A 12,493-nucleotide genomic window follows, 5' to 3' on the forward strand; every position below is an offset into this window, starting at 1 on the left:
ATCCAAGAAGGAAACACTTCTGAGTTTTGGAATCAAATTTGTTCAGATTATCCTTAGTATTCAAAATATAACAGACACATCCAAATGGATGGAAATATGAAATGTTGGGCTTTCTGTTCTTCCACAATTCATAAAGAGTCTTATTTAAAATAGGTCTTATGGAGATTCTATTCTGAATATAACAAGCTGTGTTAATTGTTTTTGCCCAGAAATGCTTAGCCATATTAGTCTCATTGATCATGGTTTTGGCCATTTCTTGTAGAGTCCTATTCTTTCGTTCTACAACTCCATTTTGTTGTGGTGTTCTAGGACAAGAGAAATCATGGGCAATACCATTTTCTTTGAAATAAATTTCAAAGAACCTGTTCTCAAATTCACCACCATGAATACTTCTGACTTTTATGATTTTACATTCCTTTTCAGATTGAATCTGATTACAGAAGTCAAAGAACACGGAGTGTGACTCATCCTTGTGTTTTAAGAACTTTACCCAAGTCCATCTGCTATAGTCATTGTTGAAAGAGTATTGTGGTGTACTTTTCGTTTATATCGTATCCACATGGATTATTGCGATATCACCGCCGTTCTATAGCCTATTTTATCGTGAGTTAATGTTACTTTAAGTTTGGGTTTGCAAAAGATCATTCAACACTTTTAGTAGCAAAGAGTAAAGTAATGAAAGTTCTAAGTTAAAGAAAATGTATCAAGATTCGATTTCATCGACCTAAATTTGTATGTCTCCTTATAAATATACGTATATGAACATGGTAACGATCAACATAATTACGTATCGACGCCTATATCATCCGTGTCCGCAATGATATAGTTAGATTTACCGTATTGTTTAACCGACGATTTCTCCATCCTTTAAACAATACAAATAACGTTTTAAAACCGATACTAAGTAAACATCAAACGCTAAATCCATGTCTGCAATTTATAGTTTGATAGATGATAAAGTTAGATCTAGATACAAATATTGATGTCTCAAACACTTATACCAAAGAAAATCTTTACTTAACAAACTAAACCATCTATATTGATCATCACATGTTCATACATAATATATTCACAAGAACACATACAAAAAGCTAGGAAGATTACATCTTATCTTGATACAAAAGAGATTTAGCTATCCATGAGGATGGTAGCTTGCTCAAGAAGTGAAGAATGAAGATCAACAAGCATCAAAGGCGATTAATCGACGATCAAGGCTTCTAATCTTCAACTCTTAGTTTGCTACAGTGTTTAGGGTTTTTGAGCTCTTAAGAATGTCAAGTCCCTTTCCAAAAATCAGAATTACTCTTTATATAGTAAAACAATTTTCAGTCCAGGGCGCGTCGCGCCCTCCAGCGCGCTTCGCGCCATTACACTTAAGAAATATAAACCGCCCATGCGCGTGACGCGCGCAACTCTCTGCTTTGAAGCTCTAAAATATCTTGCCCAGGGCGCGACGCGCCCACATCTCCGCGCGACGCGCGCATACTTCTGCCCAGCACTCTCTTATCATGGTCAAAACAAGCTCCAAACTTCTCAAAAATGGCTAAAACCTACAAAATCACAACTAAAACACATATTATCATTAAAAGAAAGCTTAAAATTATAAACTATAAATAATTATCTAAAACTTCAGGGAATTGTACGAATATACGATTAAAACGGTCGAAAGGTGCCATTAATTAAACTAAATATTAACACAATTTGGCACCTAACAGTCATCTACAATGACCAATCCATATTTCTTGCCTCTGATTGATGCTGTTTTGACTGGGCCAAAAAGATCAACGTGCAGAAGTTCTAAAGGCCTAGAGAAAGAGACAAAAATTTTAGATTTAAACGCAGGTTTTGAAAACTTCCCTTTCTGACATGCTTCACAAAGAGCATTTGATTTATATTTTAGATTAGGGATTCCTCTGACCAGATTAAGTTTGTTAATCTGAGAAATCTTTCTCAAACTAGCATGACCCAATCTTCTATGCCAGACCCACTGCTCTTCATTAACAGACAGAAGGCAAGTAACCTGTTGGTTCTTAAGATCTGAAAGATCAATCTTATAAATGTTGTTCTTTCTCTTGCCTGTAAGTAGGATTGAGCCATCCTTTTGACTAATATCTTTACAAGACTTTTGATTAAAGATTATGTCATAACCATTGTCACTTAATTGACTTATGGACAATAAGTTATTAGTTAATCCATCTACTAAAAGAACATTAGTTATAGAGGGAGAATTACCAATACATATGGTTCCTGAGCCAATGATTTTGCCCTTCTGATTCCCTCCAAACTTTACTTCTCCAGCAGGTTTAAGTTCCAGACTTTGGAACATAGACTTCTTCCCGTCATGTGACGTGAGCACCCAGAGTCCAGGTACCATGACATGTTTGTCTTTTGATCTATGAAGGAGATTTGCAACAGGAATTATCTTTTCCTTAGGTACCCACATTCTTTTGGGTCCTTTGGGGTTAGTCCTTCTCAAGTTCTGATTGAACTGAGATTTCACATGAGATTTTCCAGAATGTGCAACAGCATTTTTCTTTGTGTGTGTGATATGGAAACTCTTAGAATGAGATGTGTGTTTGATATCATGAGAATGACCATACTTGAACTGTTCATATAAAGGTTTGTATTCAATGATCATTTTATCAACAGGTTCAAATTTATATGGGGTTTCTCCCTCAAAGCCTATACCTATCCCTTTGTTTCCACTAACACTATATATCATAGAGGCTAGCTGACTTCTGCTAATACCTCTAGATAAGAACTTTCTGAAGCTCAAGTCATATTCTTTCAGAATGGTGTTAGAGCTAGAGCTTTTGTCTCCTTGACTTGTGCATTTCCTTCATGAGTCATCTTCAGAGATTCAAAGATGTCATGAGCAGTATCTCTATTTATGATCTTCTCATACTCAACATGTGAGATAGCATTTAACAATATAGTTCTTGATTTGTGATGATTCTTGAACTCTTTCTTTTGATCGTCACTCATAGCTTGTCTAGAAATCTTGACTCCATGAGCATTCACAGGATTTCTGTAGCCATCCAACACTAAATCCCATAGATCACCATCTTGACATAGAAAATAAATTTCAAGTCTATCTTTCCAGTATTCAAAGTTTTCACCATCAAAGACTGGTGGTCTAATGTAACCATTGAAGTTATTGCTTCCATTGTTACCATTGTTGTTTTGCTTAGTAGGAGTTGAAGTAGCTGTTTCAACCGTTTTGTGTTTTTCTCCCTGAATCTTTTCTCTAACACGGTTAAGTGTTTGCACCTAGAACCGGCGCTCTGATGCCAATTGAAGGAGTGAAAAACACTTAGAAAGGGGGGATTGAATAAGGGTTGTTTCCAAAAATGGAAGATAAAAATAAATCACACAGTTATTTTTATCCCGGTTCGTTGTTAACTAAACTACTCCAGTCCACCCCTGACAAGGTGATTTAACTCAACTGAGGATTTAATCCACTAATCAAACTTGATTACAATGGTTCTCCACTTAGACAACTTCTAAGTCTTCTAGAGTCTACAGATCACAACTTGATCACTCTAGGAAATCAACACTTAGAAACTTCTAAGTCTTCTAGAGTGTACTGATCTCACTGATCACTCTAGGAACATTTTACAAATCAATGTAAAATAAATGTTTACAAGAGTATTCAAATGCTTCTTAGAAAGCTATAATCACAACTGTGATATTTCTCTTAAGTTTTAAGCTTATCACTCACTAAATATTACAAAGTATGTGAGGTTGAAGATGAAGTTCGTATGTTTTGATTTCAGCAGCGTTTTGGTATTCTTGCAAGAGTTGTTCGTTGCTTCTGATCAGAACTTCATATATATAGGCTTTTTGAGAAGATGACCGTTGAAGTGCATTTAATGCGTTGCATGACTGGACACCCTTGCATTTAATGTTTTCACTATTTTGTCAACTGCCTCGAGCCATGCTTTTCTCTGCTTTTACTGAATTTGCCTTTTGTAGCTTCTAACGTTCCTTTTATCAAGATTGATTAGTGGATTAAATCCTCAGTTGAGGTAAATCACTCTAAGGGGGTGGACTGGAGTAGTATCGTTAACAACAAACCAGGATAAAAATATTGTGTTCATTGTTTTTATCTTAAGAGTTTTTAAAGTTACACTTATTCAAACCCCCCCTTTCTAAGTGTTTTTCTATCCTTCATAAAAGTTTCACGAACTTATTGTATTTTAGCTTGTATAACACAAGAAAGTCTTCAAAAATACCAATCCATGCATGTTTAACGAATTTCGTGACTCTTATGTAGTATAGCACACGAAAAATCTTCATAAGACCAAATATTGCAAGTTTAACTAACTTCGTGAATTTTATCTAGTATAACACAAGAAAATCTTTCAAAATACCAATGTATAAAAGTTTCATGAACTTCGTGAATTTTATGTAGTATAACACAGGAAAATCTTCCAAAATTCCAAAGTTTGCAAGTTTAACAAACTTTATGAATTTTCTGTAGTATACCACACGAAAATCTTCAAAAAGACTAAATTTAGCATGTTTAACTAACTTCGTGACTTTATGTAGTATAACACACGAATGTCTTCAAAAATACCAATGCATGCAAGTTTAACAAATTTCGTGACTCTTATGTAGTATAGCACACGAAAAATCTTCAAAAGACCAAATATTGCAAGTTTAACTAACTTCGTGGCTTTTATATAGTATAATACACGAAAATCTTACAAAATATCAATGTATTAAAGTTTCACAAACTTCGTGTATTTAATGTAGTATAACACATGAAAATCTCCAAAATATCAAAGTTTGCAAGTTTAACAAACTTTATGAATTTTATGTAGTATAGCAAACAAAAATCTTCAAAAAAGGACAAATTTTTCAAGTTTAACGAACTTCGTGACTTTTATGTAGTATAACACCCGAAAATCCTTCAAAATACTAATGTATGAAAGTTTATCGAACTTCGTGTATTTTATGTAGTATAGCACACGAAAATCTTCCAAAATACCAAACTTTTCAAGTTTAACAAACTTCGTGACTTTTCTAAAGTATAGCACACGAAAATCTCCAAAAGGCTAAATTTTGCAAGTTTAACGAACTTCGTGACTTTTTTGTAGTATAGCACACGCAAATCTTCCAAAATACCAATGTATGCTACTTTATCGCACTTCGTGACTTTTATGTAGTATAGCACATAAAAATCTTCCAAAATATCAAATTTTTGAAAATTTAACGAACTTCATGCCTTTTATGTAGTATAGCACACGAAAATCTTCAAAAAGACCAAATTTTGCATGTTTACCGAATTTCGTGACTTTTATGTAGTATAGCACGCGGAAATTTTCCAAAATACCAATGTATGAAAGTTTATCGAACCTCGTGTATTTTATATAGTATAGCACACGAAAATCTTCCAAAATACCAAGTTTGCAAGTTTAACAAACTTCGTGAATTTTATGTATTATAACACACGATAAACTTAAAAGATACCAATGTATAAAAGTTTCACAAACTTCATATATTTTATTTAGTATACCGTGTGAAAATCGTCCAAAATTCAAAAGTTTGCAAGTTTAACAAACTTTATGAATTTTATGTAGTATAGCACATAAAAATCTTTATAAAAGAATAAACTTTGCAAATTTTTACTAATTTGTAACTGCAAATATGCTGCGATTAGAAGCCCAAATCCAATTGTAACCTAGGAAAATGAGACAACCGAGTATTCAAAAATGTAATCATTAGGGTTTGTCAAGGTAAACCTCTCGGGTTGAGGGAAGGTTACCATGTGAACCTCGAAGCCTGTAGGTAAGAGGTGTAGTATGTAACTTCAAGATAGTAGTATGAAGAATGTAATCAATAGAAGGAGAGTGCTAAGTTGTTGATACATTTCCTGGGATTGGAAACTGTTCAACACCATTGCAGTGGTTGGGAGTGAGCGGAGGTTCTCTTGTCTTAGATGGAGGTTTTAAGATAAAGATTGCATTGGATTGTGACTAGCTAGGTAAACCGGAGATTGTTTATCTATAAACCGGAGGTTGTTTACACAAATAGGCTAGGCTATAGGCTTATGTAGGGCGGTTTGGTCTATTTTCATCCCTACCCGCAGGCTTTTCCCGCTCCGCTCTCACTTTTTTTTGCAGGATGAGTATAAGTTTTAGGCCCATATCTTCAACTATGCCCGTGCCATCCCTAAATTTCATACATTCCTCCTTAATTGACAAGTCAAGGTTAAATTAACAATAAATTAAATTTTTTATTTGTTAATTTAGTTTAATATAATGGCTGAGATTATACTTTATTATTATGATTCACGGTAATCATGATATTTAAGAAAATTGCTAGGGAGAGAAGGATTATGTCGAAATTCACTTATGAAGATTTAAATTAAAAAAAAAGTAGATTTAGCATATTTTTCATATAATATTAAAGGTAAAGAATCAAAATACGTGAATAGATGTTTAACTTATATTAGAAAAAAATCCAAACAACTATTTTCTTTTTTACATATATGTGTAATGATGAAAAACTTGTCAAAAAAGGTGCAAGCATACCATGATATCTTCATTTTATCCATAAGGTAATTAATGGAAATATTCACTAATGAGTATTGTTATTATTGTTTATAGTGATATACGTTACAGTCTATTTTGGAAATTCTAATTAATTGTAATATAATTAAAATTTTAACTAAAAAAATTATTTTAATGATCATTATTTACGGTTAATCTCATATATGATATCTTCATTTTACCCTGAAGGTATTTGGAAATATTCACTACTGAAATAATACTATTATTTTTTTTTTTTTGAAATAATACTATTATTTCTTTTAGAAGAGATATACTTGGTAGTTTATTTTGGAAACTCTAATTTATTGTAATATAATTAAAATTTTGAATAGAAATTTTTTCATAATAGAAAAATTTAATATTTTTTATTTATGTTATTATTATGTAATTATTTTTTGTAAATAAGCTTTATAAAAAAAAGAGAGTATTAAAGATCAGGGCCGGCTTTGAGCCAGGGCAAGTAGGCCCATGCCCCAGGACCTCAAAAAATCGGGGTCTCAAAATTGAAAAAAGAGTTAACAAATTATACTAAATTTTAAATATAAATACTGTGCTTGTAAACATTTTTTAAATTTGCAGCGTTAGCCCTGTGGATAGAGGTGTGTAGTTACATCATTATGTTCCTAGTTTGATTCTTGGATGTATAGATTTTACAATTTTATTCTTTTGTTTTATTTAAATGAGTGCATTTTGTACAATTTTATTTTGTTTGTTTTACTAAAAAGCCAACTATGTATTAGAATAACTCATAGAAATACTTAATTTAGTTTATTTTTAAAAAGAACAATTATATAATAAAATATTTTATTATTAAATTTATATAATAAAAAATAATACATAATTGTTTATGTCTATTATTATTTTATAAAAAATTTATCATTGAATTATATTTTATAATTATAGATTAAAACTTGGGAAATATATTATTGGATTATATTTTATAATTATAAATTAAAACTTGAGAAAATCAATATTATTTTTTATTAAATTAAATTTTTTTATAACAATTTGATCAGAGCTAATCTAATTTGATGTAGTATTTATAAAATTTTATAATTTTCTTTTAAATTAGTTTAGCTTCCCTTATGTTTATATATTAATTCCAATAAAATTTTGAGGTTTTTACTATTATGTCTTAAAGTTTTAAAGTTTTGAAACTCAATCGAAATAATTAAAACTATTTTTTAGTTTTAATGTTGTTTATAATTTATTTCAAATTTTTTGCATAAATTTTAATATTATCTATAATTAAATATTCAAAAAGTCATCAGACAATCATATAATTTATTATTTTTATGATTAAATATAATTCATTATCATTTATGAAAGCGGATATTCAACAACTGATTTTGTACAATACTCTCTTACTCATTACATTGACATGATTTGATTGCATCAGTGATAATATAAAATTCACATCTCCTTTCTTAATATGTTTACACATTTTCACGCATCTAACTCCCTTTTAACTCTTCATCGTCAGACCTCTGACTCAGATGCGACGACAAAAAAAAAAAAAAAATTCAAGATTGATTGTTTAGTTTCTTATTATGATTCAATTTTTCTTATTTGCACAGGGGCTCTAAAAAATCGGGACCGACCCTGTTAAAGATACCCTTGTCCGATTACAAAAGACAGAAAATCCGGATAAAAAAATTTCAACCAACAACAACTCAAGTGAGAAAAGATTATAAAATGTAATGTTGACTAAGATTATGTAATAATAATTTTTTTTAGAAGTAAGAATTATATTATTCAGAGTATCACAAGTACTTTTGTCCGATTATAAAAAAACCCTACAAAACCAGAAGGAAAAAATTTCAGACCAACATTAATCTAAACAAAACTATAAATAAGTTCCTTCCAAAACTTGTAATAAAAAGTATATTTCAAATGGGTAAATAAATAATACTAGTACCTTTATTAATTTAAATTGCATCTTTGATTTCAAAAAAAATAAAAATAATAATACTAGCACCTAAATTGAAATATACATTAACGTTTTAACCATCAATTAACGTTTAATATTTTAATTGAAATATTTTAACGTTTAAAATATTTTAATTGAAATATACATTAACGTTTTTAACCATCAATTAAAAAATACTATTACATAAATTGTATGGGTAAATAAATAAACGTATCTTTTTACATTTATTATTTTTTCTAAATCTAGTAAAATACTATAAATAATATTAGACGGAAAGGAGTAATAAAAAATTGTTTTAAATACAATGTGCCTTGACCATTGAAAAATGAAAACAGCCTTCTTGAATACAAACTTTTAATTTAAAAAATTAAACATTTCCATAATAGATGAGAAACTGATATTTTTTTATTAAATGCAATATTGAATTGAATAAAAAATCATTAACATATTATTTTTCTATTAAAAAATATTATAAAAATTTAACATTATTATTAGAATTTAATGGAAACACACCGAAGTGTAAAGTAGTTTTTACACTGTCAGTGAAATCCAAACAGTTAATTTTTATAAGAGTTTAACTTTTTATTTAAATTATATATAAAGTATTTCTTTTTAAGGATTGTGATACACGCACATTTTTTTATATTGACAATAGGGGTGGGAATAGGCCAGGCCGGCCTACAGGGGCCTACGGCCCAGCCTACATAGGCCTAGGCCAGGCCAGTCCTATTTAATAAATAGGTCAGGCTTAGGCTTTTTTAAAAGCCTATTTCATTAAATAGGCCAGACTTAGGCTACTAAAAAAGCCTATGAAGCCTTATAGGCCGGCCTATATTTTCATATATATTAAAGATATGTTAAATAAGTTGGTCCATGTATGCATATATTAGAAGAAGAAAAAAGCTAAATAGACTACCCTATATATATATATATATATATATATATATATATATATATATATATATATAACAAATGCTAAATAGGTCCACTTATATATGTATATATAGGTCGACCTACAAGACTTCTTAAATTATATAAATTAATTGAAAACTTTAATGAGATACAGGCTTTTTATATAGGCTTTCAGGCTTGGCCAGGCTTTTAAAAAGGCCAGGCCAGGCCAAAAAACCGAGCCTATGATAGGCCTTAGGCCAGGCTTAGGCCTTCTAAGTTTATCGTAGGCCAGGCTCAGGCCTTCTAAAGCCTAGCCTAGCCTAGCCTATTTCCACCCCTAATTGACAATGCACTATCTTTAAGCTCTTATTATTATAATAATATATTATTTTTTTTATTAATTATTTTTTTAAAATTAAACATTCTTATAATAGATGGAAAACAAATATATTTTATTAAATAAAATATTGAATTGAATCAAATAGAAAAAAAATCAATGAATTTTTCAAAAGAATTCAGATTTGCTAAAAAAAAATTCAACATAAAATTAGTAATTGTTTAATTTTCGGTTTCACTTGATACTATAAATAGTGTAACAACTACCCCCTCTTTTTTATATCTCACATAAACACTATTTTACACCTTGAAGTCTTACACTCTCAAAAATCTCAAATGGCTTCTATTTTCAACATTCTTTTCCTCACTCTCTTCCTTGCCCTAGCTTTCCAAGGTATCATATCATACCTTTCATATTTTATAAGCATGAATAATCTCTAAAAATATTTTTTATTTCATTTTAGAATAATAGCTAATTTATTTTATTTGTTATTTTTATTATTTTGATGTTTAATTTATAGTTGATATTGTAGCTTATGGACAGCCTTGTGCTTTGAGTGCCATTGAGGTTAAACAAACCAAAACATCAGGTTCAGTGTGGAATGTTACCGTGACCAACAACTGTATTTGTACTCAATCACAAGTGAAGTTCAATGTCAATGGATTTAAATCAAGCACACCTGTTGATCCAGCAATATTTAGCCAAGATGGTCTTCTCATTCAAGGAGCACCACTTTATGGATTTAAATCTGTCTCCTTCACCTATACTTCTGATTCTCAATTTGCATTTAAACCAATTTCTTCCCAAGTTGCATGTTCTTAGATGTTAGAACTATATGATAATGTTAAACAAAAATAAAGTAGTTACGGATTGTATAAGTTTTGAAACCACTAAGAGGTGTTATATTAGATTGTAATATCGAATATATTTAGCCATTTATGATATTTTTTGTTCTTTTTAAATTCTTATATTAATTTCGTTTTTATTATTTATTATGGTAATAATTAGTTATGAATATGCATGGAGGTTTAATATGGTGTCTCCTTATAAACTCCCACTATTAAATATTCATTAATTCTTTTAAATTACATTATCATGTTATTTCATTTGTCTTCTACAACTCCCACCATAATATGGGTTAGAATTATTTTTGTCAACAACCAAAAACTTTTTTTTATATATTTTTAATTTTAATATTAATTATTCTTATTTTGCATATAAATTTTGGTAAAGCTATCCCAGTGTTTGCACCCTAAACCTTGGCAATGTTTTGTTTGAAAGTGATTCTCAGTCCTTAGTCCATGGACTAAGGTCAAACTTAAGTGGCAATTTAGAGTTTAATTTTATTATTTCTCCTATTAAGTTGTTGTTAAGCGTTAAGTGGGCGGCCAACGCATGTTGTTTGACGAGATTCCTCTTTGTATTTTCTTTTATTTGAATAATGAAAGAAGTTAAGTTTGTTTTTGTCAAAAAAAAAAAATGAGGCTCAATTAAGTCCCTCACCGATGAAATCTTTAAAAATATATACATGATTAAATGAATGTTTCAGATCTATTATAATAAATATGAGAATAGGTAAAATTAGTTGTAGGTATTTTTTCACATGTGTTAAAGTGTTATTACTTTTTGTAAGATTTTTGTTTCGTTAAATTTCAATTTTATTATGTTTTAATTTACACTTCGTATGCCATTGTTTATAGTTTTAGTATCTCTCCATATTTCTCAATCACAGTTTCAATTTTTTCTAGACGGTCGCCGTTAGAAACAAAGAGAAAATACACCACGTTCTTTTTTTCCATATTAGCTTACATGTTTGTTCCAACTTATTCACCCTATTCTTCATTACATCATTGAACAAAATTTTCTTTTTTATTTTTATTGAAACTGCACATAATCTCCGCCTCGTCAAAACCCATTTTACACGTAGCCTCTCCGCCATCGCCTCCACTTGAAGCGCCACTTCACATATAGCCTCGCCGCCGTCACCGCCACTTGAAGTGTTTCTTAATTTTACAGAACTTATTTTTTTATTTCGCCTCTTCAAATTTCGGATGATCTAATCACTACTACAAAATGCATATACAACAACGCCAAAGTCACCACGATTTATCAATACAATGTGGTGACATATCTAAACTAAGGCGCTAACAAATTTTTTAATTAAAAAATATCAACGTATAATAACGGTGGATCATTTAACCGTGGTAATAGAATGAAACTTTCATGGGTTCGAACCTCAACTCTCTCAAATATTTTATTCCTTTAACGTTAAGACGTGCCTTTTCGTTTTTATTTATTTTTAAATAAATAATAAAATATCGCTACGGTTGTTAGTTATAACCGTTGTAAAATAGTATACCCATATATAAGCAAATTAACTCTCACTTTTTTACAGTAGCGCCGTATCCTTCGCTGTTAAACCCTAGCGTCCATTTTTCTTCTTCTTCTTCATTATTATCCGTGATTCTTGTTCTTCATACATAAGTTATTAATATTTTTTCATCTTCTTGTTACATAGTTTATGATTATCTCTTTTGTTCCATCTTGTTGAATGTTTTTTTAGATTCGTCTTCACGACCTTAACAGGAATAAAGTACAAGAAGTATGAAGCTATGTTGAAAATTTCATCCACCTGGTACTTCTTCTTCATAGCTTCACAATAATATGAACTCCATACTTTTGTTAGTGTTTTAATTTTGTTGCATGTATTTGTTGTTGAAAATTAAGTTTGTGGTTTCATATCTTGATAACTTTCATGATGTTTGTAGGACTCAA

General features: G+C 30.2%; 1 protein-coding gene across 1 annotated transcript; it reads left to right on the top strand.

The window, feature by feature from the left end:
- Positions 1-10,016: 10,016 nt before the first annotated feature.
- On the top strand, positions 10,017-10,610 carry LOC131611249 (uncharacterized). The gene is made up of 2 exons (XM_058883330.1): positions 10,017-10,111; positions 10,251-10,610. The coding sequence occupies exons 1-2, from the start codon at positions 10,054-10,056 to the stop codon at positions 10,538-10,540; spliced, it is 348 nt and encodes a 115-aa protein (XP_058739313.1). The 5' UTR covers positions 10,017-10,053; the 3' UTR covers positions 10,541-10,610.
- The last annotated feature ends 1,883 nt before the right edge of the window (positions 10,611-12,493 follow it).

This window comes from Vicia villosa, linkage group LG6 (genome assembly GCF_029867415.1).
Source record: "Vicia villosa cultivar HV-30 ecotype Madison, WI linkage group LG6, Vvil1.0, whole genome shotgun sequence".
Classification (NCBI taxonomy): Eukaryota; Viridiplantae; Streptophyta; class Magnoliopsida; order Fabales; family Fabaceae; genus Vicia; species Vicia villosa.

Excerpts from the sequence above, each read along its gene's own strand:
- LOC131611249 (XM_058883330.1), top strand. The coding sequence starts at position 10,054 with ATGGCTTCTATTTTCAACATTCTTTTCCTCACTCTCTTCCTTGCCCTA. Across the intron at positions 10,112-10,250 it reads CCTTGCCCTAGCTTTCCAAG|CTTATGGACAGCCTTGTGCT; the intron begins GTATCATATCAT and ends TTGATATTGTAG.